The following is a 25,322-nucleotide window of genomic DNA, read 5'->3' on the forward strand; positions in this document are numbered from 1 at the left end:
ACCATGTGAAAGTTTCCGACAATTTTACCACAGCTTCCAGATCTATGAAACAAATACACAAGTTGTTAGTTCGCAAGTATGGAAATACTAAATGTTTCAATACTTTTACCTATTTCACCATGTTTCGCGATAGGACCAGAGTGAATTTTCAAAATCTCCAAGCGAGCTAACTCATTAGGTAACGGAATCTCTGAAGCAGAAAACACCCCCTGATAAAAAATTCTTCTCCAAAAAAGGTAAGAATGAGCGCACCACTCGAGCTCAGTATTTACCAGAACAAAATTGACAATGCCAATTCACAGTTCATACAAAAATGCTACTTACCAATTTTTTTATCCAAACGCCCAGGTCGTAATAAAGCCCAGGTGTATCGGATAGTGGCGGATGATTTTAGTTGTCCCAAAACATCAAAGCCATCCATCAGGTTGAGAAGCTGGAAACATTTTCTTTTTATTCAACAGCCTGAATTATTGTTTCCAGAGTTAATTCGTAACAACTAACCTCCATCAGTGTCCTCTGAATTTCTCGATCAGCAGATGTACCTTCAGAGAAGCGTCGCCCACCAATCGCATCAATTTCATCCATAAAAATAATGCATGGTTCATGGTCGCGAGCGTACTGAAACATCTCCCGAATCATGCGCGCACTTTCCCCGATATACTTATCCACAATTGCGCTTGATACGACCTAAATAAGCCATTTGATTAACTTCGAGAATGTATCTGTACTACCAGGAAATCCAGAGTATTTAACGGTGTAGCCAGTAGTTACTCACTTTAAGAAAATTGCAGTCCAGCTGGCTAGCAACAGCTCTGGCCAACAATGTTTTTCCAGTGCCAGGTGGTCCGTAAAGAAGGCAGCCTTTGGGTGGCTTCACTCCAACACGTAAAAACAACTCCGGATTCGTCAACGGCAACTCAATCACCTGCATTTGCATTTTAATTTACCTGCAGTTGATCGTAAGAAATACAGAACTGCGGTTGTTAAATTTTTTAGGTAAGCACAGAACGTAGGTCCAAGTGTGAAGCCACTGAAGCATCAACAACTGTGCACATTTTCTTTCCGTTAACTCGTTAAGCTTTCAAAAATTCCCTTAAATTTAGGTGCAAGCCAAACGCAGAAATTCAATCCGGAATCAGCAAAAAGTCGCACTGACAAAAAATAATATCTAGCGTATACGATACCTCTCGCAGTTCTCGAATCTGATCGTTTAAACCACCAACAGAGCCGAAAGTTACAGCGCCAGGATCTTCGTGTGACATGTTGTACACCAGAGGATCGACCTCGCGAGGCAGCTGTCGCATCACGGTTAAAGTGGTCATATCCAAGGCTATTCTCGTTCCCGGTTTAAGCAGGGTCTTGTCCAATTGACGCCGACATCCAACCAGATAACGAGGCCCGTTTGCCGCTTTTACAATGAAACGCTCTTCATCCAGCTGACGAAGAACCTCACCAATAATCTGTCCTACACTCTGCAGAGCTTTTATGTCGTTCTCGGATTTATCGTACTGCTTGGTCAGCTTCTTCTGCTCTTCCCGCACTAGAAGCAGTACAATTTAATTCACACAGGTAACAAAATAAAAACCAAAACAGATGTACCAATGACCACGCTGCAGAAGACAGTTCAGCTTTATCAAGCGCTTACATTCTTTTAAACGCTGTTCGAGTTTTCGGTGTTCGACAATCATCTTGCGAAACTCCTGGAGAGCCTTCACACGCGCTTCGTCCATTTTTGTGGCCAGATAATACACTATAAATCATCAAGGGTAAAAACTGTTTCGAAATCAATCTTTTCAGTATTTCTGATCCTTAAAACTTCGTTGTTTTTGCTACGACGATAAGTATCAGCTTTAAAAGAAAACCGTAAAAACGGTAAAAATTTTGTTATGAACTTGTGGGCAAATGAGCAATCTGATTCAGCATTAATTTTGACACGAAGGGTATTTGGTACATACTACTGTACCACGTGCTTAATGCAGCGATACGTCAAGGAGTTGAACCACGTGATCCATGAGTGCTAGTGGCAGCTTAAAGGCTTTCGGCATGAAGGCTGCCTTACGCCGTCAGAGTTTAGAACTTTACCGTTCCCAAGTCTGTCAGCTGTTCTGATTCCGCACTTTCATTAGGTTTGGTCGGCTGTTGTTTCCTGTTTATGAATTTTCTGCAAACATAGGTTTTGCGCTTTCATGCGATTTCATGCAGGGGTTGCTTGATCGTATCTTCCGTAATTATATTGGCGTAAGGAAGCGCTGGGATTACTACCATTTTTGCTTTGAAAGGCCGAAAATGAGGCGCATTAACAGCATACCGTAAAGCTGCAAGCAAGTGAGTCTGCAAGTCAAAGCGCGCGGAAACAGGATCCGGAAGTGACGAGAAGTCCCGCCGATTGTTTTTTGGACGGTTCTTCGATTATCATCCATCGGAGTTTTGTTTACTACTCTGCTTACTTATGGGGTCACCTGCACAATTGTATCAAAACAGCAACTCGGATGACTATCGAGTGTTATCGATCCAGAGTCATGTTGTGTCGGGATATGTTGGAAATCGAAGTGCAGTCTTTCCCTTGCAGGTCTTGCTAATTGTGAAGTGTTTGCATACTGTATCACCTTTGATCGACAAAAAAACTATCTGCGATATCAATGCTGTTTAGTGTTTACGTTGGTCGATGCCTGATATAATGTAATGTGCAACGTTTCTAGTATGCCCTAAACTCTAAAGTTACTATTTTTTCTTGTTCATAGGTGCTCGGTTTCGATGTGGACTTTATCAACACGGTGCAGTTTTCAAACCATACCGGTTAGTAACAGTTCTTTGCTTCTTTCGTAACTGCTTAGTAATTAGTATACGGATACTAACATATTTTATGTATTTCACAACCGTGGTCCCGTGAGCCCAGTTATTGTTGGTAATACCTGACAGTTTTAAATTAAGCAGTGTGATTAGAGACGTTAGACGCATACAATTGTATACGTATCCAAATTATTACAGTAATTTGCTTCATATTGTACATACCGGTGAATGGCGAGCTATAACAGTATCTCGTATGTGTACAAGTACGTGTGAATGAAAGTGTGCGTCTGCATTTTGGATTTTAGGTTATCCTGTCGTGAAGGGATCTGTTTTGGATGAATTATCTCTACAAGAACTGTATGACGGTCTGAAGGAGAACGATCTCGATAGGCAGTATAGTCATTTGTTAACAGGTGGGAAGCGGTAGTTATTGATCTGCGTAGTGTTTTCGTTAAGTATTTACTTGTTTCTGTTGACGTCTTTCGCAGGATTTGTTCGTTCGAAAGGCTTATTATGCAAGTTGGGGGATATTGCGAGAGATTTGAAGCGCACCAATCCATCTCTTGTTTACGGTACGGTGGTTGTAAGCGGAATCGATCCAACTGAGCTTGAGCTGTAGTGCTCGAGCTGTTTCATTAAACGTTTTCCTTGTGAATTTTTTTAAAAGCGTTTGAATTGCGCTTTCTTTGCTTCCGATGATACTGATCTATGTTTAGATCGGTTTGATTGAGTTAGTTTAGAACTTTGGTGATTGAACGTTACGAGCATATGAACTGTATCAAAGTGAAAGTAAACACAAGTTGAATTTTGTTCTGCTTCATATTACAGCAGTTTTAAAGCTGGAAGCAAAGTGACTTATTTAGAATAATAATAAATAAAGTATCGCGCTTCCTTTCCAGTGTGCGATCCTGTTTTGGGCGATCATGGAAAAATGGTCAGTACTTCCTGCCACAAACTGTTCGCGTGCAAGCACGCACTATACGCTTGGAGCTGATCAGAAGACAATTGGTTTCTTTTTCGGTGATTGACAGTATGTCAACGCAGATGTGTTGGAAGTTTACAGGGATACGATTTTGTCGCTGGCAGATATTATGACACCCAATCAATTTGAAGCCGAGTATGTTTGACAGCAGAGTGCAATCGATTTTGCTTGGTTAGACATCATCGAAGTAAGTAAGCACTTTCCTTTTTTGTAGACTCCTCTCTGACATAAGAATTACCGATGCCCAGAGCGCAGTGAAAGCTATGGATTGCCTACATGACAAAGGGCCTCGTACTATAATCATATCCAGCAGCGAATTAGGCAACGAAGAGGTTCTTGTCGCCTTTGCCAGCAGCATGACTGGTAATGCTTACACTTGTGTAAATGTAACGTAAGTGTGCCGTTTTGAGTCTAGTGATCCAATATATTTTTTTCGTAATACCTGCAGACGGGAAAACAGTACGCTATCGAATAGACATTCCTCGATTTCCAGCTTCTTTCAACGGAACCGGTGACTTGTTCGCTGCCGTTTTTCTTGCATGGCATACGAAAAGCGATGGCAATCTTCAACACTCTCTCGAAGCTACTGTGTCCACTCTGCAAGCAGTCATTCGCCGAACTCTGGCTAACTTATCAAGTATTGTAGTATTCCTTTTATTTTGAAGGTTTTTTCATATTGTCCTCATCATTCATGAATATCGTTTACGTTCCAGAAATTAACCATCAGGGAATACTTTCACCCAAAGATTTGGAACTTCGTTTGGTGCAAAGCCGAAGTGATATCGAACATCCGGTCATCTGTGTCAACGCTGTAGAATTGCTGACGCCAGCTGCTTCTGTAAAAGAATGACATTTTGTTGTGGAATTTGGGAGTCTCACAGTTAGTAGTCCGTTGCATGCACATTAAATTTTAGGATTTCTGATTCCGTGTATTTTCATCATTGTAAAGGTATTTATTCTTGGAGTCTTTCGATAGTGATGCTTCAGGATAATTTGACTTCCAGCTCTTTGAATTACGAATACGAAAACTTTATACGTGAGTAGTTTCCAGACCAGTGGTGAAAAATACCTGTGATAAATTTTATTGTTTGACACAAGGGTTCCGTAGATTTTATGGATACAAGTATTTGCAATGATAATTATTCAACAGAATTTATTCTGCAACACTGGATGGAGAAAAAATATAATAAATACAACTTTAAGATCCATTTTGAACTAAAACATTCTCGCCATCCACTCGGGAATTGGTGAAACCGTCTTCTTGGACAGGCTTTACAGCTAACAAAAGTTTCGCTTCATGCAATGAAACACCCAGAACTGCGGTAGCCTCTTGCAACGGACAAATCATATCTCTGGCTTTCTCTATGAAAGGCACGAAAAATTTATGATACGCATTTTCCAAATCTTCCACTAATTGTCCTTCTTTCCTTTCGAGCCCTCGAATAACGACACCAACATCAAATAACAAAGTGTTAATGGAGTGGATCACCGGTACTACCAGACTGCTCACAAAGCAGAACCGTAAGCGATTTAGGGCGTCCAGAATGCTGTTCCCCAGTACAGCCAACTGTGGATATTCCATCAACTCTACGGGCGGTTTCACTGCATTTTGTCGATCAGAAACATCAGAGGGGTACTTTGGCTGACTCCAAGGTTTTTTCTGAATCTTTGTCCGGACGGACGAGGTGAAGCTGCAAATATTGGAACATGACAAAGCTTACTGTTAACTACAAGTTTACAATAAAGCCTTCACACAATTTCGGTAAAGTGAACTATAAGAGCAACACCTTCATGGCTTCATGTGACAATAAAAAGACAAAAATAGAATCACACCAAAATGGTGTTTCAACAATGGATGTATCATGTATCAACTGTTTGAAATTAAGCACGTACTTGTCTACTGCATCACGGAAAGCGGTTTTCAGTTGAGAAAACAGGTAATCGATGAACACGCGGATGCACTCGGCAGACGAATTGGCACCAAATCGCGAAAACATCTCCATCAGACTCAAATACTGATTGAAGAGTGATTCCAAATGGCTGTTATCCACTCGAGGTAAAGATTTTGCAAACAATTTTGATAATTCGGAGACCTAAAGAGCAATTCAGAATTACTGTAACCACTGGAATTTCCCTCAGTCATCCCAAAGCTTATTAATTCAAGGGTGAACGCAGAAAACTCTGGAACAGCATGAACAGATTTTTTGTCAAATAGCAATCCTACCTCCTTATTTAGCCAGACATATGGAAGTATTCGCAAATCTGGTAATAATTCCGGGTTATCAGGAAATACGGACAAATACAAGTTGACCGTCTCAAAATAATGCAGCCGGCATATTTCGAGAATTTTAGATAACGTTTGGAATGTTTCCTTCTGCGGAACTGCACGCACAAGGCTTCCAATATAAACGCTTCGAGCCTAATAAATACAAACGAAAACCGATATCGATTCATAGATATCACAAAATATTAGGTTTAAAACCGTAACAGAATTTGGAAGCAACAACTAATTAACAATAACCCATATTAAATAGATAAGCAAGACCAACAAACCTTATATATACTCTACTGAATATTCTCTGTAATCGTTACCCAAGCAATAAGAACATTCAAATGTAGAAAATATTCGGCTGTATCACTTGCGTTATTAGTGGTAAAATTGCTTCAATATATAGTAACATTTTTAAATTATAATACGATACCTGCAGAAAGTCAGTGCGGACAAATTCTTCAACACTAACGCCAAGAGAGCTGCCAAGGCGACGCTGGAGCGAAACGGTTTTCAACGCTTCCAGCAACTGCACCGGAGAAGTTCGAAATTTATTCGACAATAAATTCATCAGCATCCACGCTCGCTTTCGCGTTTCCTCTACTAAATGCGCAACGATGGGTGCCTGGACAGCTTGGTGGTTCAGCTTATCAACAAACAAGATCAGATCCACAGCCTGCATCATCAATATCCCGAAATTAAATGAAATCACACTGCCACAAAAACCAAAAAACTAAAAAGTCATCTTATAGTTTTATTAGTAAGCAAATCGAATACATCACTGTATCACTGCCGAATAAGTTGTGACTTGTGAGTACCTCATCAAAAAGTCCGTTTTTAGCCAAATTCGTGATAGAGTTCGGAATATCCAGTAAATCCTGTATTTGATGCAGCTGCATAAACTGGTTACGCGACTGAGCAATCTGCTCATGATAGTCCGCAGCACGTTTCTCCAGCGCTTGACACAGTGTCTCGGCTTGCTTACAGTTTTGCAAACGCTCTTTTACACGGTTCTGGATGTTCGGGAGCTCTTGGACGACATCGTTAATTTGTGAGGCTGCAGTTAGGAGAACCGTGTAATTCTGTAACGAGATCGCTGGAATGTTTACCCATCCGTACAAACTAAAGTTTTTCACGGCTTGTGAGGGTCAAGCAGTTTACTGTTTACGTTTACCTTTCTTATAGACTTCTACACATACCTCGACAACTAAAGCAGTTTTTTCTTCGTGAAGTTTTGCAGTTGCTTCGTGCAAGCGAGCTTCTTCTGCATGCAGGATTTCCAAATTGCTCTGTAAAAGCTCACTGACATACTGAGCAGTAAGTTGGAGACGAGCATCGTCGTTTTGCGTCTCCGCTGGCAAGACGCCATCCGAAACTAAAAGATTCCGAAAAAATTCCAAGGGATCGAAACTATCTTCGATGGTCACGGAAGGATTCAAAGGCATAACACTAAATTCCCCCATGGCGTCCATGGAAATCAGGAAAACGCAACGATAAACTGGATAAATGGCTTATAGACGAACACACGCATCAAAGGTTTTACAAGTAATAACTACAACTCCTGAAATCCGATTTCCATTTTTTATATCACAAATTATTTGCATTTGCCGATTTCGAATTATTAATTTTTGTGGTTGGAGAAACAGCTGGAAAGTAGAACCGTACGGGGACATGCATTTGAACCGCGGTGACGTCGGCAGGGCACAACTCAAGCCGCCATGCGGTCAAGGTAGCATCAAAGTCATTTTTGAATCGTGTATGAATCGAATTATACAGCGAATGGTTTTGACTTCTACGTTTTACCACTTTTATTGTTATTTTCATTATGACTTAATAAATGCATCTCATTATCATGGTAGTACTTATGGCAATACGTAAGTACTCTACACGTAGACTTAGTAGAGTACAGAACGTACTGCAACAAGTACTACGGCTACCATAGAAAAGGATAATAAATAATAATAGAGTATTATCTATTCTATGGTACTCGTATAATGGTATTACCGGCAGTCCCGGCATATTGGAGCATACTCCAGCGTGCCGGGACTGCCGGTTGTTCTGCAGCCACGGTTTTAAAAACCACAAGTACGAACTACGTATTAAAAGTTAAAGGCAAAGGCAGGTGTCAAAGGTTTTCATATAGCCAAAAAGGCAAATAAGAAATTAGCGAACGTAAAACCAAGGTACATATATCTATATAATAATATAAGAGATGAACTCCTTTATACGTACCGTGGTAAAACCAATTGGCAAATGTACAGTTCCCACTTCCCAGGTAAAAAGATATTAATTTTACAGTGTAAGTTCTTAAAGACTGGCCCAGCAACATTTCCCTGTGATTTACGCCAGTTCAGACGTTTTACGTGGTGTTTAATGTAGTTCTGATGTTTGCGCTCTGACGAACGACAGTAATTTTTAAATTACCCGGAATTAAGCCGATTTAATTTGCGTATTTTATTTTAAGAAGACGTGAGTCAAAACTAAATTGTAATAACTAGTAACACCAAACCATAAACCATTACTACCAAACCAGCAATGCAGTTGCTCAAGTTATCAACTGATTATAACCCACAAAAAGAGACGACTCACACTGCTAGCGCAAGTCATGGTAATTATAAATATTACAGAGATGATCCTTGAAGAGATTTCTGTTAACAAAATTAGGAACACGAGAATACCAGCACAACTGTAATGTGTCACAACCAGGTACATAAATAACAACGAAGAACAGCGACACCATTAATTATTAATACAGCCAATAGCCATGACATGTTTGTAGACTGAGATGCAGAAAACCGATTTTCGCTGACAACTTTTCAGTACAGCCCCACGTCCTTCAGCTGATTTTTAATGATAACATCGGTTACGGAATCGAAGACGAATTCCATATTATTCGTATCGGTGGCACACGTAAAATGAGAGTAGATCTCTTTGTCAGGATTGTGGTTAAGCAATTCAAAGCGCATTTGAATGTATGCAGAAGCCTCTTCATAGCTATTTCCTCCATGGTACTCCGGAAAACACACCGTCAGAGGTGAGCGGTGAATTTTTTCTTCGAATAAGTCTTTCTTGTTCAAAAACAGAATGATGGAAGTTTCAATAAACCAGCGATTATTGCAGATGGAGTCGAACAGTTTCATCGACTCAAACATCCGATTGACCGTTTCATCTTCCTGTAGCTTCATATCATAGCAATTCATGGCTACACAAAAGATGATAGCGGTTACTCCTTCAAAACAGTGTATCCATTTTTTGCGTTCTGATCGCTGCCCGCCGACATCAAAGAGTTTGAAACTAACTCCTGAAAAAAATAAAACGCAAAGCTGCAATCTGGGTACCTTAAATACGTACTTAAATATGCAATAGACTTTCCAACGAAACTATACAAGCAAAAGTTTTCATAAAACAAGCCAAAACCTTGAGTGTCGACTGCCAAGCGTCTCCATGAATGAAAATGAGATAAAAACAGAAACAGAATTTTTTTCCTGTGCTATAAAATCAAAATAAAGTAATATAAGTTAACTCGATAAAAAACTTACAGCGGTAATCTAAGCCGGTTCACTTTGACAGCGCCGGCTAAGTAAATAATTAAAAGTGCAGCACACATCCGATCTGCTATTTTTAAAACGCCGACATATCTGATTACAAATGCAGAATTGTGAATGAATCTAGCACATATCCATGTGTACAGATACATCATACATCAGCGTTATGTATTATAACATTATTAAAGGACGTTTTTGCTCACTTGTCAGCTTACAGAGACGAGCAGATTTACAAGGCATATGCAACCCCAGTGCCCCACCAGTACCTACAAGCACGCAAGTTCCGTTGTACCGCCGCCGTAACTTACGGTATTGGTTTTGTGCGCGCTTCCAAGCGTACTTGTACAGATTTGTGGAAAAGGTTTTAGCAATTCGCCCAATCACGAGTACAAAAATATTCAGTTTAGAAATTCACTCAAAGAAACATACCTTTAAATTCAAAATGAGTTTCGATAATCCCGGTAGTTTTCACTCGTGTGCGAAGCACATCCTGTTGGGTGGGAATGTACGCCGGATTGGCTAATCGGTCCAAGGAATTCAGATAATAACTGGCTGAATCGTTCAGCTGATATTCTTGACTACGCGAATAGCATTCCTGTACACCGCGATCTAACCACAATCGCTTCATAGTCATGGCTAATTCCGGTGTCATTTCGCCATCCTGAAGCTGCAGACACATGGAGAAAAACAGCCGCGCATCTTCCGATCGCTGGCGTTCAGCAAAATCAATACGCAACTGACCCATTGCCCGAATGATGGCCATTAAAGACTGAATCGTATTATTGTACACGACGCCTTTGTAATTGAGACATTCCGACTCGCCATAGCCGTGATCGTGAATAATTTTCATCTGCTTGACAATCGTGCTCTTCCCTGATTCACCAGCACCGAGAAGCAACAGTTTAACTTCTCGATTGCGACGTACTTCATCCGCCCGTATTCCCCGATCGATCTGTCTGCTTTTCTCCACGGCTTGTTTATCTTCGATACTTTGGGCACAACCCATTTTTTATGCCTACAAAGACAGGCATTCCAAAATATTTTGCAGTCAAATTGCGTTTTCACTCAAAAGATCAGAATAGTATCTTATAACAATCTTAATTATTACCACATCAACAACATACTCTTATAACGTGACTAGATATTTGTATTCCTTGTACGCGAGAAAGAGTGGATCGTGGATCGAAAAAACAAAGTGAAACCTCGTACAGTAGTACTCGAAAAAAAAACTTTCAAATTTCGAGTTAGTATTATTAACAAGCAATAATTAAAAGCGCAAAAATGATCATAATGGCCACTGTTCTTACCAGCTCAGGCCCGCAAAGCGTGGAACGAGTCCGACACGGATGGACCCAATCGAACAATTAATAGATAAGTGGTAAAGTGGGCATACAATCACTCAACTGATGAGCAGAATAATATGCTCATCAATCCAAATAATAGCTAATTCTGCAAGGTTTGAATATAGCCAACGCTGTCCCCACTCAAGCTGTCCACTTTTCACCTTCCGCACTTCAATCACTTCGAGAACTCCTGGGGCAATCCAATGAATCGAATATTCAAACTGAACCGCATAGTCAGTTTTCGTGAAACTGAATTACAAAAAACAGATCTGAATTACATCCGGTGAAACTGAAGCCTACGATATGCAAACATAGTAGCCAAGTTTAACAGATAATAATAGTTAATAATAGTTATAATGAAAATAACAATAAAATTATGAAACCATTCGCAGATTCGCTGTATAATTTAATACACCATTAAAAGTTGATTGGATTACTTAGAAATTGATAAGCAAATTCTCGCACTACATATTGACCACTCGGACCTTGGTGCATCCGAAATAACGTACTCGATGCTCATTCAAAACTTAATCATTAGTAAGTTACAGGTACCCGATGGCCGATCGGATTGTTTAAATAAACATGCAATACGGCCAATACCTGTTGACTGTTGCTCCAATACCTGTTGCAACGGAGTGCTCCGCCGTTGGAACTTCGACCGTCTTCCCTAACAACATTCAGTTCCTAGCAAATTTCTCGCTCAAGATTCCGCCGTTATTGAGTGCAATAAATTGAGTACTTAAATGATATGCAGCAGCGAGAAATTCGTACGACGCTGATCCGAGAATAAATTTTTAGCCGTTATACGATTGAAACGGCGAAACTTGTTTTCAATAGGTCGACTGACTTTTTGTTGAATCAGCAAATATGCACATTCGTCCCCACATGCACAGGTGTGCGATGTGCATGTTAGATTCGGAGGGCGTGGTTAGCGTGGGCTAAACTAGTAACTTAAATCCCCCTTGTTTTGCTCCTTTTTCTCTGGCGCACACCTAAACATCACCTAATCCCTCCAGGAGGATTAGATCAGCCGTGATGTTTAGGACTGGCGCACGAGTCCACGACAATGGGAATTTGTGAGATCCCGGGACGAGCACCGAAGCTGTTTGCACTGTGCAGTGCTGCATGCACTTTAAGTTTAATGTAAGAGTGTAAGACTTGATAATACTAGTATAGAAGGTCGTAACCGCCCTTAGTGCAAGCGAGCGTGCGTGTAAGATTTTTTTGTGCAAAAGCTTCGTTGGATAAAACACCAACAAGAGTAAACATGCGAGTGTCTGTCTTCTGTATCATATGCTGATGCCATATCAGAAAGCTTTTTACGTCAGACGTGCTGTGCTATGTCGGTCATGGCACCGACTTTCAGGATAAGACGACGGTGTTTGTTTGTACATTTTTTAAAGGGCATAAATAGAGTATGAAGTCTGCTGTAAATTTTAATAAAAACCCACAGGAAAACCCGATAAACGGTCACGTACAATACTGGTCAGAGCCGGCTTAGTGAGATCAGCCGAAGATTCTTCAACTTGACAGCCGCAGCCAGCCGAAAAGCAGTGCAACACCTGGCGGCGTAAGGGGTGGTCATGAAAAAGCAAAGAGAAGCAAAAAAAACGAAACGAGCAAAGCTTTATTTAAAATAAAATAAAGAAGAAATACATTCCACCCAGTGGGATGTACTTCTGTTGTGACTGCTAGAGACGAGAGCAGTCCGTCCTTTGCACGGAAAGCGTAGGCATAAGCCATTCGAAAGGAAAAGTATGATTTGTACTACAACCAAAAGTAGTAAATTAACTCTTAATGGCCTGACATATTTTTATCCGTTAACGCCTAACTGCATCAAACTGATACAAGTGCTAGCCATTGGTCTGTTTGGCGCTACTGACAAATGAAAGGGAAAATAGATCTGAAAGGGACACAGAGAGGCTACTGCACCACACCGTGTTCAGCACACTTATCAGAGTTTAATCGCAAGAGTCACGTTACAGTTACACGCCCGTAATTATTTTATATTGAGTACAACTAATTAACATTCTAAAACACGAAGTTAAAGTAAGCAAATGTAGAAGTCAAACTGCAAAGAAATCCACACTCCACAATGTTATCGGTCACTCCAGTGTCTCAGAATCAGAATCTGTAATATTAATGATTGTGATTTCATGGCCAACAATTACAATACTAATAATTATTAATTTTAGCGAAAATAATAAGCAAAAAAATAACATTAACTGTTACCTAGGTTCCCCTTTGCACACAGCTGGCACAAACGAATGGTGTGCTTGCCGCACACTGGAACTTGACATCCGGCACAACACGTTGATGTGCAGGAAGTTCGCCTCTCGCTATCGTAGCATGGTTTGCAGCGAACGCGTGAGGTCAGTTTTGTTAGTACTGCCGGGGAAGGTTCAGCGGATTTAGTAGGCAAAGGAATTTCCAAAAAATTCAGAACAACGTCAATCTGACACTTAATGTCGATATGCAAAGTCTTCACATTTCGGCGGTTTAGTAGTTGGGGTGTAATTAACGCATATCCGACTTTCCGCAAAAAAGTACGGCGTCTATGAGGCGAAGCAATATTCCAGCCGGGGTTGATGTTATCCCATATTACGAAACTGTTATGCAAAGACACGTCAACAATCCCAAAGAACACGGCCATTGGCCAACGTCGGCACTTTCGCTTTACGCTGTTGTAACTGATGATCTGGTCTAATAAATCTACGCCAGCTTTTCCTTTGTTGTAGTCCAGAATTATTTCCGGCTTGTTTAGCTGTTTTCCGTCATTGTTCACCAGTGTTTCATCGATCTCGCTATCATGGTGCAGCGTGCTCAATAGGATTACAGCCCTTCGGGCGCGCGGCACATATGAAACAATGGTATATTGTTCGTGGTAGCCAAACAAGCTGGAATACACTGCACGGTCTTTGTGTGGCAAGAACTGTAGCGGAACTTCCGCTTTGTTTTTTCTGATGGTGCCAATCAATGTCATATTACGTTCCCAAAGTTTTTCGGCCAATTGCAGACTCGTAAAAAAATTATCCATATAAACATTTCTCCCCGAGTTGCAACCAAAAGGCTCCACCATATCCATTACCACCCGCTGTCCCTGATTTTTTTCCGGTGGTCCATCGGTGGTTCTACCGACGTAGATTTGGAAATTCAAACAGTATCCATTAATGTCACAAACCATAAAAATTTTAAGGCCGTATTTACTGCGGGGCTTATTGGGCATATACTGCTTGAAATGACAACGGCCCTTGAACGGGAGCAGCTGTTCGTCGACTGTCACATTCTCTCCCGGCACGTAGTTTGCAAACAAAAGCGGCACCCATAAGTTCAACACATTGCGAATGTGTGTCAGTTTGTCTTTTTTGACAAAGGCATGACGCGATAAGGGATCATCAAAGCGAAGAGCAACGAGAATCTGCTTAAAACGGTCACGAGACATTACGGCTCCATATAACGCTCTTCCTTCCGCTTTGCTCCACAGCTCATGTACAGGGTGGCAGTTATCATTATTCGCTGCTTGGAGAATGAGTAAACCTAATGAAATAATACTTATCTTATTTATTATTATATTATTTGCTGATCATTGATATATTAATTATTATATCGTTTATTAATTTAAGTATTGTTTATTGGTAATAATTACTTTTATCGCGCACAAGGAACGGGATTGTTGTTTACTTACCAAGAAACGCATCAAGTTCCTGAGGTGTTAATACTGGCCAATCAGAAAATAAACGTGGTCCGTGCATGTTGGTGAACTGCAGCAGTACGTTTTTGACCTCCACAGTTAAAAATAACCGGAAACAGTCTGCCGGTGTTTCGATTCGGGAACGGATGTGGGATGGTACACCCGACTTTCCATTCATTAAATTTTGCGTGCGTGTTTTCGTGTTAGGTTCAGCGTAGCATTTCCAACTGATACCGCTACGCGACACATATTCCTCGTCGTTTAAAGTGTATAAAAAATCTTCATCATCCGATTGTTCATCATCTTCCGAATCATTCTGCTCATATTCACCATCAGGTTCATCCAACAGCTCTTTATCGGTAGAAGGAATATCATCGATATCCGAATCACAATTACCCGCATCATCAGATATGTTATCATGCAGTAATTTTCGTTTTCTTGACGGCATTTTAAAAATCACAATACCGCTAATCAGCTTACATTTCAAAATAAATTTTAGGGAATCAAATGAATGGTTAGAACGATAAGCAGGTTGTGTAACGTTTCTACGACAGTAGTGATAAGACGATACCTATGCAGTGACCTACCTATGCGGCCAGTCTTGCATAGAAAAGTTAAATGCTTTCCCTTGAGCCTACTTCTCTGTAGGACAAAAGAAATTCTATTTTCCGAGGCCGGCCTACATTCTCATCCGGCATAACGACACCATCGCGGATCCAAATTTTTTTCACAGCTGTTCGCAAAAGTACTACTTTCGAAACTTGCTCATACACAGCGCAGACATTTTATACAACAGCCAGGATTTATCTCACATACAAATGTCGCGCCGTTTCTTTGTGCTCACAATTTGTCTTACTTCCGGGAAAACCTGTATCACTTTGATACACCTGTTTTTCTGGAAGACCTTAAGTTTTTAAATTTTTCAAAAAATGTTAAGAGTATGCTATCAGTACCTACATAGCATACCACGGGAGAAAAACGCCTAATTTTACTTTGTTGGGTGTGTACTGTTCGTTTTCAATTGTGATGTATCAGTTTTACGATGTCAGGCCATTAAGGGTTAAGTAAAAACAAAAAAAAAGGTTAAAGGGAACTACTTATAATGGAAATTGATAAAGTAACTGGCAGTTAACCAACGTGAATGAATAAATGCAAAACCAACTTTTCCTGAACTAAACATTTTTGAGTCTCAAATTCTGGGATGCCAGAGTGACTGCAGCCAAACATCAGCCGTGGGTTTTGATTATCTTGCGCGTACTGTCATGCGGAAAATTTGAAATAGCAGAATTTGGTTCCGGTAATAGGAAAAGTAAAAACCAGATCTGCGTGGATTTGTTTGGAAATGGTGGTTTGCATTGGACAGGGTATTTATTGCATATTTGACACCTCAGTTTTTTGCGTTTAGTGGCGTGGCTATCTGGTTGCGGTGGTTGCAAGGTGAAGTATTTCGTGGCACAAAAACTTCGCAACCCGTAATCGATTGTAAATGAGGTCAGTTTGCCACCCTGAGTCAGCCGGGTGTAAACTTAAGTAACCAACGTGGTAAGCATACCAAGGGTCTAACAGGTTGACCTTGTTTTTTTCTGTTTTCCCCGTGGTGATGGGGAAGACGATCTGCCGTCACATCAGGACTTTGATATTTTGATAACGATATCTGTATCTTTGTGCCATGTCTGGCATAACACTTTTATGCCATAGTAATTGGAGCCGTCCACCCAGTAGCTTTTATTTCTTTCACATCTTTACGGGTATTCGAATAGCCTGAACTGCAATTTCCGCGCATAAAGGCCTGCCATTTTTAGTAAAATTTCACGGGACCTTTGTTTTCATGAAAGGTACAGAGATCTGACACTCCATAAACTCTATGTGGAGGACAACTGGCCTATCTTCCTGCTTGATGTCTTCTTTCAAAGGTGTTGGAGAGCCAGAGATAGCCGAGTGATCCGCTTTATTTGCGTTTTTTCAAAACTGTCCCGGGATATCTGGTAATCTGAATCCAGCGGCTCGATAGTAAAACGATGCGGTTGCTTACAAAAATTTATGGCTGCTTCTTTCGAGTTTTGTCCGTTCCTTCGACGAGACACTCCGCTGCCGCGGATGCGATAAGTGTTTAGGACGTCGTCATCGCACCCTGGATAAGCGTGGCATGACGTTTCTTTTTACCACGAGATCCGTACTCTCGAGGTGGGGTTAACGACAACAAATAGTTTGGACGTTATAGTGGCATCAGAGGCGTCTGCCACTTTAATGGAAAACAAATGTCAAACTATCTCGTCGTACTTGCAGTTCCGGATCACAAGGTTACTGTTCAAGTGCCGAGTTGCTCGGCGGAAGTTCCTGATCGACTTGGGATACACCAGCTTCTTCGTGGGACGCTAGTTTTTATGGCTCACATGAACAGCCATTGTGCCGACACCTGCAACGTTTCAAACAGGGTTATCTTTGTCCAGCGATTTTAAAGCGGGTTCAGCAGTGAGATCAGGGGCAAATGGCCGATAAATGGTCTTTCTCATTGTCTACAAAAATTTTACGAAGGATTTGCCAAGGCTGGACCCGGATTAATGATTTACTGCCGATCCGCACTCCCAATCTGCAAAACAACTTGATCTATTGTCTTTCCCGCAAATCGTCGGAAAGAACGGAGCTGACCTCTAACACAAACTCCAGATAAACTTAATGGGGGTCCACTAAACGATTTCCCCTGCAATCGTTTATTCGTTTTTTAGAATTCTGCGTTGGATTCTTTACCTTCAGGCTTTGGAAACGGTATCCGGTGATTGCGAGCAACGGCTTTAGGTAAATTGTGGTCATTGGGGCAACTACAAATTTTTTTGGAGCCCGATTTTGAAAGGCGGTACAATTCAGAGTCCTACTTGAACTGTTGCCGTTGTCGAGATGCGGGGTCCACTGGTGGCTCAGTCACCGGTCTAGATTAAGCAGCCAACCAAGGTTCTTGGTGAAGCTGATAGCGCGATCGGGTTTTCTTGTGTATTTGATGGGTTCTGTCACAACCTTGTCGCACCTGACCACGTTCCAGGTGGGCAAAAGTTTCGCACTGGCAGTTGACCTAACCTATTGAATTGCCGCGTTTTATCTCCTAAATTTTTTATTTTTCCGGTCTGGCAACACCAGTTTCTTAAGTGTTTTCAGTCTTTTTGGAGACTCGGCCGCTCATTCGAGGGATTAGGTTTTCGACTACCCTGTCGAACATGGTTGATTCGATCATTGATGGGGTGAGTCGCAGTCTACAGATAGCAACGGTACTACCGTAGCAAAGTGAGCAGCGGGTAAAACGGCTTTGACTGAGCCGGCTCGAATGAGAAATGTGGCCGACCCCGATGCCGTGCCGTTAAACGTGCTAGGATTCTCAGCATGCCGGTAAGCAAGTCGATGTCTGACAAAAGCTTACACAAAAAAAAAGTTTGAAAGTCAAATCTTTAGATTGGGTCAAGATTTAAGGCTTCGCCACTTATTAGTACGGTGAGTTTGTCATTATTGCGCAGGTGGTTATCCATGTGACGGTCCTTCGAAAACACGCTTCCTAGACCGGGTCAAAATTCCCGGACCGGGTCAAAATTTACGGCCCCGCCATACATTAGTACAGCGAGTTCGTCAATAATGCCCGGGTGGTTCCCCGTGTGACGCTTCCTCCAAAACGCGCCACCTGGGCCGGTCAAAATTCCCGGACCAGGTCAAAATTTACGGCCCCCCATACTTTAGTACAGTGGGTTCGTCAATAATGCCCGGGTGGTTCCCCGTGTGATGGTTCTTCCAAAACGCGCCAACTGGGCCGGTCAAAATTCCCGGACCGGGTCAAAATTTACGGCCCCCCATACTTTAGTACAGCGGGTTCGTCAATAATGCCCGGGTGGTTCCCCGTGTGACGGTTCCTCCAAAACGCGCCACCTGGGCCGGTCAAAATTCCCGGACCGGGTCACAATTTACGGCCCCGCAATACTTTAGTACGGCGGGTTCGTCAATAATGCCCGGGTGGTTCCCCGTGTGACGGTTCTTCCAAAACACGCCACCTGGGCCAGTAAAATTCCCGGACCGGGTCAAAATTTACGGCCCCCCATACTTTAGTACAGCGGGTTCGTCAATAATGCCCGGGTGGTTCCCCGTGTGACGGTTCCCCAAAACGCGCCACCTGGGCCGGTCAAAATTCCCGGACCGGGTCAAAATTTACGGCCCCGCCATACTTTAGTACGTCGGGTTCGTCAATAATGCCCGGGTGGTTCCCCGTGTGACGGTTCCTCCAAAACACACCACCTGGACCGGTAAGTACTGATAAATTTTGTGGTACCTTCTCAATTGCTTCAGCGGGGGGCTGCGCCCCCCGCACCCCCTGCTTATTGGGGCTCCGCCCCAAACCCCGGCCAGGGGCTTCGCCCCTGGACCCCGGGGACCCAGCTCTTCGCGTGACGCACTACAACTTAAAAACGCTCGCTCGCTCGCTTGATTGATGGCCTAATGTAAAAAATTTCAGAAAGTGAATTGTTATCGTGAATTAATCCGTGAAATCGAAATTTTATCTGCATCAATGCCAGGGCAGTTGAGCAAGGGCAGTATAAGCATTCGAAAAGCGTAGGAAAATCAAAGATAGCAAACAATTCATGTGATAACGTCCGCACTCAAGCACCAGAATCTGATCCGATCGGAAAACACCTAATTTGGTACGAGATCAGAAGAGTTTCGTGCGCTTTCACATTGCCGTGTTATTTCACTAGTTTCTTCTTCTTTGTGGGCGTATTCTTGCCGGTAATCGATGATTCTGTCCCTGTCTGCAAATGTTTCCGCACTCGTTTTCCGCATTTCGGCATTACCGATTCATTCCCGCTTTCGATTGGTAACTCTTTTTCTTCGACAGTAGCTGATACTTTCTCCATTACAGCGGCCAAAAAGGCATCTAGTTCGTTTGGAATAGGCCTTATCGCTAAGGCCGTTATTCGGCATCCTGTATTCACCACACCCAGGATTCTCCAGGTTTTCTGCAGAGAGAAAACAAAAATTATTCCGGCTGGCAGTTGCCAGTTAATAAGCAATTTTCAGTTGACAAATGACCGTGCCTGTGTCATATCAATGTTCCATGCCTTAACTGACTGATCGGATGAGGCAGTGATTAAAAATAAAGCATTTTTTTCTAAAACGATAAATTCCGCTCCCCGAATTCTCGACTCGTGTGCAGGAAATTCAAGGATAACGGATTTCGAGTCCACAGAAAACAAGCTGATTTTTCCAGTTCCACTTCCACATAGCAGGATACTGTCGCTAATAAACGAGACAGTTTCAAGCTTTTCCGGAAATGTATGAGCAAGGATGCAATCCGTGGACTACGAACAAAAAAGACCGATGAATTCAGAAAGCGCGGAAATACAGTGAGGCTGGACGAAATGTTGGAAAGGAAAGAATGCTCACCGACAGGTTAAATATCTCTACACAAGCGTCCCGCTTCAGTACATAAAATGTCCCAGTCGGACTAAACCGGATTGAGTCGAAGCTTTTCCGTAAATTTCTTATGAACGAATATTTTCCGGCAACCAAATCCCATACAATCAATTTGTTATCACTGCCAACCGATAACGCTAACTTTTTTGAAGGGTGAATATCAAATGACAGCACAGCACCCCTAAAAACGGATATATAACCAAAGCATTTTCGCATTCCGAAAGTTGAAGAATAAAATCATAAAGCCTTACTTATGGCCCTTGAAAGTGCGCTGCAATTCCCATATCCGTGCTCTCCACATGCGGATGGTGCCATCGGTGCTGGCACTGTATAAAAAATCTTTCCCAGCGAATCTCACGCACGTCACATCTCCTAAACACATAACGAAACTGTGAAGGTCCAACTCGGGAATAAAATACTGGAACGGAAATTCAAATTTGCGATTCTGTCATTCTGCTTACCTTCGTGGCTAACTAAAGAGCCCACATCAGCCCCGTGCTCCAAATCGAGAATATGAATGGTTTCGTCTGTGCTCCCGGATACCAGAAAACCTTTCTCCGAAATTGAAAGGCACCTGATACATCCAATTTGAGAAACGTCCGAGAAACGCGGTTCGAAAACCTACAAACGGCGATATTAATTTCGTGACGCTGACCAGCAATAACCAAAAAAAGCATGACTATCCGAAACACACAGCAAGCCAACCACTATAGTTCCCAGGAATATGTTTCAGTTGGATAACCACGATCACAGAAATATGATGCAAGTACAAGAAAGTATTAAAATAGGTAGGTAGTCTTTTTCAACTTACCAATACCGCTGGAAACTCTCCGCTTGTTCCTTCACTCGTCGGTTTCAAACGATACCCAACTTTCGCAGAATCATACGACCCAACGACAATCTCCATGACTGTCGACGAAATCTTGCTTGTTCAATAGTCAGTGCTAAGTAGCTGGCACATTCGTTGTACTTCTTCAGTTTTTCGTAGTGCGAAGTGAGAACTGTAAAGTTCTTTTGGAAAATGGAAAGTTTGTTAAATTGTTAATGGATCCTATCTACTCTAAATTTCAAAGGAAATTTAATAAGAGGACGAACGGAGAGCGATTGCGAAATCAGCTTCCGGTCAAGCAAACGCCGTACCATGGAGGTGGACATTAGTCTCTAAGTCAAGAAAGGGAAATCCCCCCGCGGAGAATGGTAAGACTCCGACGTCCGAAATACGTTTTTATTCGACTCAGAGATTGGACGTTTATGCTCTTTATAGTGAAATAATAGGGGCTTTGCGTTGCAACTTGTATGTCACATAAGTTAGCACCCATCTACATAAGTAAGACTTCCGGCCGTCGAAATTGGTTTGTGCGTATGGCTTGAAACGAGCTGGTGTGCGGCACGCGTGTAGATGTGACCAGCTCGCTCATAAACACACAAGTAGCCGACCTGACTGCCAGTCAATCTCCAAAACTTGCAGCACGCTTCTTTCGTTTGCCTCAACAGAACTTCCCAATCGATATATCAAAGATAGATTAATTTTCAAACTTTTTGGTATACAGCAAATGGAAATCTATGGCAAATCAAGAAAGTTATGGCTGTTTTGGTTTTTCGTAAACAAAGCATAGGCCCGTGTGAGGAGGCGTTGCTTGCATCCTATGCTAAGTCTATGAGAAACTAAAACAGCCATAACTTTCTTCATTTGTCATAGATTTCCACTTGTGTATACCAAAAAGTTTGCAAATTAATTCTCTATCTTTTGATATATCGATTGGGAAGTTCTGTTGAGAAATCAACGAAAGACGAGCGTTTGAAATTTCGAGATCCACTGGCAGTTCGATCAGTTTCGTGTATGTATGCATGCTAGGGGTGGAGCTACATACATACGCGTAAGGCTCTTACGAGTATGCATTTTTGGCACCGCCCTCACACAAGCACACATCTAATTTGCGCGGCAGCGAATCGCCGCATTGTGGGTTCGGCCATGGCGTAACTTGTATTGATGGGTCCTTAGTTGTGTAGCATACAAGTAGCAACGCAAAGCCCGGAATTATTGCTAAGAACAGTAACGAAAATCGTTATTAGAGAGTAGATAAAAATACGAACGAACATTTTTTCGCCGGGATCTTGTGTCGCTTTACTCAAAATGAATAACATAAAGCAACAAATACTGCAACCGAGTCAGCCTGATTACCTAGGCTTTTTGTATTCGGCGATGGTTGCTGCTGGAGGGATTGCTGGTTATGCCAAAGCAGGTAAGACATCACACATTTGCTACTCCTAGTCGTGTGTATACGAAGTTTTCAGTGTTGTTGTCCACTTGATGTTTATATGTGTAACATATTTCATAATTTGTGGTTTGAATCCATACAGCTGTGGCAGCTTCTGATCGAAATCTGTTATAGGCAGCGTTCCTTCATTGGCCATGGGATTGCTGTTCGGTGGAATTTTGGGCGCAGGTTCATATATGGTTTCCCAAAACCGGAATAACGTGCTGCTTTCGACAGGTAGGGTTGGCGTCATGAGAGCAAATTTAAAATTTGGAGAAAAAACAGAGTTTTGCTATTTAAGGCTGCTTCGATATTTCCTTTAATATTTTTAAATTGCTTTGATATTTCCTGTGTGCGTAATTTGGTATTGGTGACATCACGTTTACAGTTGCTCAATCTTGCATGGAAGCGCTCAATACAAAATTTATGTCAAGGGATTCTTGCAATAATCATCTTTGTTTTTAGTTGCAAGTGGACTTTTAGCCGGTGTAATGGGCTCACGCTTTTATAAGACTGGAAGTTTTATGCCAGCTGGGATGGTTGCAACTCTGAGGTAAGCGATGAACGACGAATATCTGTAATGTTCGTGGTTGTCACTGGTTCCACTATTTTGTATCAATAATACTCGTAGTATGTAAAAGATGTAGCAGGTACTTTTTATACCGAAATCAAGTTGCAGATTTTCAAATCTTACAGCTGTTAACATTGTTCTAGTGTGCTGATGCTGCTTCGGTATGGGCAGTATTACATCCGGAAGTAACCAGAACGAACAGAATTGGACACCGGTCTTTGATATTTGTTACACGTGCTAATTTTATATTAGTGCACGTCCGCTCTGTACTGTTTCCTGCAAAACTGGAACACAATTCTGTTGTAGAATTCGGAATTTGGTTGAGATTTCTTACCTTATTAGACTCCATCTTAATATGAAACTATGGAGCATATATACTTGCGAAATGCACAGAAATGCGGAAAAGACTCACGATTATTTTTGTTGCACAGCTGATCACATCATGAATACGTATGTGCCGAAGAAAGTGCGAGCCATCAGCATACGCGGTTGTTTGACAGAACATTAAATAACGATCACGGTTGTGCGCCAAATACATAACTCATCACTCGAAATAACAGAACGATGGGTCGACAACTAAATTAAAAAAACAAAAATGTACAATAAAATATGTACCGAGTAGTCTAAGAATACGTCCAGGACTGCGTCACTGCAGCATATCAATGGCATCTTCCCAGTTTAAACTGTCGGCGAACTCATTATTCCACACTTCTCAAGGAACGATCTGGCTTGATTCGGGATTGTCACTCATCAGACAAGCCGGATGCCATATCTTACAAGCATCAAAAGACTGCAAAACATTTAAGTAAGGCATTTTAATTAGTGTAAATCTGCGGAAGCATACCGATATTGCACTGGCTGTTACATAATAAAATTATGTTAAAGTAAAGCTCATACACACTGGAGAAGCAAATTAGCAACCATAAAATTAATTTAAAAGTGAATTACGCATGCTGGCACCATGACAGACGACATCCATAAGCGTTAAAAACTCACAATTTTTTCGAATAACCAGCGCTTACTTAACTCCTCCTTTTCAGTACAAAATTTTTCTGAAATTGTATTAAAATTTAATACTGTAATAAGTATTTAATTTTGAAACATTTTCGGCCTGCAACAATAAATCAAGTGATACCAACAGTGCATCAATCTACTGGATTTCGTTGATGGACAAGAACAAGCAGAGCAAATTATACACACTTAACACTTTCATCTGCAGTGTGCTGTTCAGGACTCACCTGATTAAGCAAACCATTCCGGCAGGCATAAATTTTCCAGATTTATTAAAACGGAGTCCCATTATCGCTGTTAGAAGGCCACTCGCAGCTACAAAATGAAATTTAGCTTATAGCAAAGGTACGAGGATGCACGCAGTCAAACCGACAGTAAATTTTTTCAGCGAGACCAACCGACAACCGTGCATATAGTGCAAGCGACTGCCAACCATCCACGGATGGCTGTCACCTGTTCCACGCATACAGTGCAAACGATACCTCCCTTTCACGGGTGGCTGTTATGTTAAAAAATAATTTGCCTGTGTGCGTGGTTGTCGGTTGGTCTCGCTGAAAAAATTGACTGTCGGTTTGACTGCGTGCATCCTCGTATCGCAACGATTCGCAAGTGGTATGTTTATGAAGAGAATATTATTAGTGCAGAGCAGTAATTCTCGAAATTCAGCGCTTTTAGTGATACTCGTTACATAAAGACAAATAATAACTAATAATTACTGCACACTGCAATAATAAACTGATCACCAAAGTGGTTATCTAGCTCTAATTAATAAGCCCACCTGTTGAGACCAGCACGTTTCCGTAGTCGTAACTGGTCAAATACGATCCTAACCCGAGTAATGCTCCGAACAACAGCCCCATAATCAAGGAAACTATGCTTTCTGTGAACAAACAAATTTAGAAAGTCTGGTTACAACTAATACTCTTAATAGTAACTACAATTAAGAAAATACCAGTTACTACTTCAATTATGAAAACTGTATAATGTCTACACTCTACACGTCTACAGACTACAGTTTACTGTTTACATACTTTTTTTGGCATATCCTGCCAGTCCTCCGGCTGCAACGACCGCGGCGTACAGAAATCCAAGGTAATCAGGAGATACGGGCGCTACTGGAGGCATCTTACTGATAATTTTTATAATCGCTGTTGACTTTCGTTAACTTGGGTCTTAGCCTCCTGGGTACCTAAACCTTAAAACAAGTACTCTGTAGTATTTGTTGCTATCCCAAAATAAAAAACCAACACTATTAAACACTGGACCAACAGGAAATAAAATGAAGTGCAACACTGCAACTGTAGCCACGCTGGCATCGTGACGGCATGGACGCCCGCATTGAGGTAGGAGTTACTCGTACTTACGTTTTTACTGAAATTTGCGGTAGCCTGGTCAGATCAAAATGTAGTACACTGGC

At 41.7% G+C, this 25,322-nt stretch overlaps 8 protein-coding genes across 12 annotated transcripts; 2 read left to right on the forward strand and 6 right to left on the reverse strand.

Moving 5' to 3' along the window:
• Positions 1 to 10: 10 nt before the first annotated feature.
• On the reverse strand, positions 11 to 1,891 carry LOC129598680 (26S proteasome regulatory subunit 10B-like; the record flags this gene model as incomplete). The annotated part of the gene is made up of 7 exons (XM_055496704.1): positions 1,646 to 1,891; positions 1,185 to 1,540; positions 776 to 925; positions 502 to 687; positions 325 to 433; positions 110 to 190; positions 11 to 42 (listed from the first exon to the last, which is right to left on the reverse strand). Coding segments are annotated over exons 1-7 (999 nt in total), but the record flags the coding sequence as incomplete, so codon positions are not given.
• Positions 1,892 to 2,137: 246 nt separating this feature from the next.
• Positions 2,138 to 4,859, forward strand: LOC129598659 (pyridoxal kinase-like). Of its 2 annotated transcripts, none has more exons than XM_055496659.1 (9): positions 2,138 to 2,569; positions 2,742 to 2,796; positions 3,096 to 3,203; positions 3,279 to 3,362; positions 3,690 to 3,724; positions 3,822 to 3,907; positions 3,987 to 4,135; positions 4,221 to 4,409; positions 4,486 to 4,859. In XM_055496659.1, exons 1-9 carry the CDS (start codon positions 2,450 to 2,452, stop codon positions 4,620 to 4,622), a joined length of 963 nt encoding a protein of 320 aa, XP_055352634.1. In that variant the 5' UTR covers positions 2,138 to 2,449; the 3' UTR covers positions 4,623 to 4,859. The 2 variants fall into 2 exon arrangements, with proteins under 2 accessions (XP_055352634.1, XP_055352635.1); XM_055496660.1 differs by having other exon boundaries at positions 4,266 to 4,409.
• Positions 4,860 to 4,908: 49 nt separating this feature from the next.
• Positions 4,909 to 7,729, reverse strand: LOC129598658 (conserved oligomeric Golgi complex subunit 8-like). Its single transcript, XM_055496657.1, has 6 exons — positions 7,241 to 7,729; positions 6,860 to 7,123; positions 6,475 to 6,717; positions 5,997 to 6,191; positions 5,666 to 5,865; positions 4,909 to 5,463 (listed from the first exon to the last, which is right to left on the reverse strand). The coding sequence occupies exons 1-6, from the start codon at positions 7,511 to 7,513 to the stop codon at positions 4,971 to 4,973; spliced, it is 1,668 nt and encodes a 555-aa protein (XP_055352632.1). The 5' UTR covers positions 7,514 to 7,729; the 3' UTR covers positions 4,909 to 4,970.
• Positions 7,730 to 8,486: 757 nt separating this feature from the next.
• LOC129598646 (guanine nucleotide-binding protein G(i) subunit alpha-like) lies at positions 8,487 to 12,327 on the reverse strand. Of its 4 annotated transcripts, none has more exons than XM_055496641.1 (4): positions 11,552 to 12,327; positions 10,894 to 11,178; positions 10,016 to 10,601; positions 8,487 to 9,342 (listed from the first exon to the last, which is right to left on the reverse strand). In XM_055496641.1, exons 3-4 carry the CDS (start codon positions 10,590 to 10,592, stop codon positions 8,858 to 8,860), a joined length of 1,062 nt encoding a protein of 353 aa, XP_055352616.1. In that variant the 5' UTR covers positions 10,593 to 10,601; positions 10,894 to 11,178; positions 11,552 to 12,327; the 3' UTR covers positions 8,487 to 8,857. The 4 variants fall into 4 exon arrangements, with proteins under 4 accessions (XP_055352616.1, XP_055352618.1, XP_055352615.1 ...); XM_055496643.1 differs by having other exon boundaries at positions 10,894 to 11,225; XM_055496640.1 differs by having other exon boundaries at positions 11,530 to 12,327.
• Positions 12,328 to 12,656: 329 nt separating this feature from the next.
• LOC129598694 (piggyBac transposable element-derived protein 4-like) lies at positions 12,657 to 14,670 on the reverse strand. Its single transcript, XM_055496719.1, has 3 exons — positions 14,615 to 14,670; positions 13,162 to 14,466; positions 12,657 to 13,060 (listed from the first exon to the last, which is right to left on the reverse strand). The coding sequence occupies exons 2-3, from the start codon at positions 14,369 to 14,371 to the stop codon at positions 13,035 to 13,037; spliced, it is 1,236 nt and encodes a 411-aa protein (XP_055352694.1). The 5' UTR covers positions 14,372 to 14,466; positions 14,615 to 14,670; the 3' UTR covers positions 12,657 to 13,034.
• A 4,468-nt stretch (positions 14,671 to 19,138) lies between these two features.
• LOC129598686 (p21-activated protein kinase-interacting protein 1-like) lies at positions 19,139 to 21,244 on the reverse strand. Its single transcript, XM_055496709.1, has 6 exons — positions 20,877 to 21,244; positions 20,527 to 20,686; positions 20,317 to 20,437; positions 20,036 to 20,246; positions 19,687 to 19,950; positions 19,139 to 19,608 (listed from the first exon to the last, which is right to left on the reverse strand). Exons 1-6 carry the CDS (start codon positions 20,970 to 20,972, stop codon positions 19,336 to 19,338), a joined length of 1,125 nt encoding a protein of 374 aa, XP_055352684.1. The 5' UTR covers positions 20,973 to 21,244; the 3' UTR covers positions 19,139 to 19,335.
• Positions 21,245 to 22,099: 855 nt separating this feature from the next.
• LOC129598681 (transmembrane protein 14C-like) lies at positions 22,100 to 23,418 on the forward strand. The gene is made up of 4 exons (XM_055496705.1): positions 22,100 to 22,308; positions 22,459 to 22,560; positions 22,789 to 22,876; positions 23,038 to 23,418. The coding sequence occupies exons 1-4, from the start codon at positions 22,200 to 22,202 to the stop codon at positions 23,081 to 23,083; spliced, it is 345 nt and encodes a 114-aa protein (XP_055352680.1). The 5' UTR covers positions 22,100 to 22,199; the 3' UTR covers positions 23,084 to 23,418.
• LOC129598682 (transmembrane protein 14C-like) lies at positions 23,298 to 25,200 on the reverse strand. Its single transcript, XM_055496706.1, has 4 exons — positions 24,937 to 25,200; positions 24,684 to 24,785; positions 24,133 to 24,220; positions 23,298 to 23,684 (listed from the first exon to the last, which is right to left on the reverse strand). Exons 1-4 carry the CDS (start codon positions 25,028 to 25,030, stop codon positions 23,645 to 23,647), a joined length of 324 nt encoding a protein of 107 aa, XP_055352681.1. The 5' UTR covers positions 25,031 to 25,200; the 3' UTR covers positions 23,298 to 23,644.
• Positions 25,201 to 25,322: the final 122 nt, after the last annotated feature.

The sequence above is a fragment of the Paramacrobiotus metropolitanus genome, unplaced genomic scaffold (genome assembly GCF_019649055.1).
Source record: "Paramacrobiotus metropolitanus isolate TYO unplaced genomic scaffold, Prichtersi_v1.0 Parri_scaffold0000127, whole genome shotgun sequence".
NCBI lineage: Eukaryota > Metazoa > Tardigrada > Eutardigrada > Parachela > Macrobiotidae > Paramacrobiotus > Paramacrobiotus metropolitanus.

What these genes read in the sequence shown, in the direction of transcription:
- LOC129598659 (XM_055496659.1), top strand. Translation starts at nt 2,450, where the DNA reads ATGGGGTCACCTGCACAATTGTATCAAAACAGCAACTCGGATGACTAT. An exon ending in GTGCAGTCTTTCCCTTGCAG is followed by an intron (nt 2,570 to 2,741) that starts GTCTTGCTAATT and finishes TCTTGTTCATAG; the next exon opens with GTGCTCGGTTTCGATGTGGA. An exon ending in CCCAATCAATTTGAAGCCGA is followed by an intron (nt 3,908 to 3,986) that starts GTATGTTTGACA and finishes CCTTTTTTGTAG; the next exon opens with ACTCCTCTCTGACATAAGAA.
- LOC129598658 (XM_055496657.1), bottom strand. Translation starts at nt 7,513, where the DNA reads ATGGACGCCATGGGGGAATTTAGTGTTATGCCTTTGAATCCTTCCGTG. An exon ending in TCCGCACTGACTTTCTGCAG is followed by an intron (nt 6,192 to 6,474) that starts GTATCGTATTAT and finishes TGTATTTATTAG; the next exon opens with GCTCGAAGCGTTTATATTGG. An exon ending in TTCCGTGATGCAGTAGACAA is followed by an intron (nt 5,464 to 5,665) that starts GTACGTGCTTAA and finishes CAATATTTGCAG; the next exon opens with CTTCACCTCGTCCGTCCGGA.
- LOC129598646 (XM_055496641.1), bottom strand. Translation starts at nt 10,592, where the DNA reads ATGGGTTGTGCCCAAAGTATCGAAGATAAACAAGCCGTGGAGAAAAGC. An exon ending in AACTCATTTTGAATTTAAAG is followed by an intron (nt 9,343 to 10,015) that starts GTATGTTTCTTT and finishes TATTTTTTTCAG; the next exon opens with GAGTTAGTTTCAAACTCTTT.
- LOC129598694 (XM_055496719.1), bottom strand. Translation starts at nt 14,371, where the DNA reads ATGTCTCGTGACCGTTTTAAGCAGATTCTCGTTGCTCTTCGCTTTGAT. An exon ending in GTGTGCAAAGGGGAACCTAG is followed by an intron (nt 13,061 to 13,161) that starts GTAACAGTTAAT and finishes TTAATATTACAG; the next exon opens with ATTCTGATTCTGAGACACTG.
- LOC129598686 (XM_055496709.1), bottom strand. Translation starts at nt 20,972, where the DNA reads ATGGAGATTGTCGTTGGGTCGTATGATTCTGCGAAAGTTGGGTATCGT. An exon ending in GAGAGTTTCCAGCGGTATTG is followed by an intron (nt 20,687 to 20,876) that starts GTAAGTTGAAAA and finishes CGCCGTTTGTAG; the next exon opens with GTTTTCGAACCGCGTTTCTC. An exon ending in CTCTTTAGTTAGCCACGAAG is followed by an intron (nt 20,438 to 20,526) that starts GTAAGCAGAATG and finishes TTATGTGTTTAG; the next exon opens with GAGATGTGACGTGCGTGAGA.
- LOC129598681 (XM_055496705.1), top strand. Translation starts at nt 22,200, where the DNA reads ATGAATAACATAAAGCAACAAATACTGCAACCGAGTCAGCCTGATTAC. An exon ending in TAACGTGCTGCTTTCGACAG is followed by an intron (nt 22,561 to 22,788) that starts GTAGGGTTGGCG and finishes CTTTGTTTTTAG; the next exon opens with TTGCAAGTGGACTTTTAGCC. An exon ending in GGGATGGTTGCAACTCTGAG is followed by an intron (nt 22,877 to 23,037) that starts GTAAGCGATGAA and finishes ACATTGTTCTAG; the next exon opens with TGTGCTGATGCTGCTTCGGT.
- LOC129598682 (XM_055496706.1), bottom strand. Translation starts at nt 25,030, where the DNA reads ATGCCTCCAGTAGCGCCCGTATCTCCTGATTACCTTGGATTTCTGTAC. An exon ending in GGCAGGATATGCCAAAAAAA is followed by an intron (nt 24,786 to 24,936) that starts GTATGTAAACAG and finishes GTTTGTTCACAG; the next exon opens with AAAGCATAGTTTCCTTGATT. An exon ending in AAACGTGCTGGTCTCAACAG is followed by an intron (nt 24,221 to 24,683) that starts GTGGGCTTATTA and finishes TTCATTTTGTAG; the next exon opens with CTGCGAGTGGCCTTCTAACA.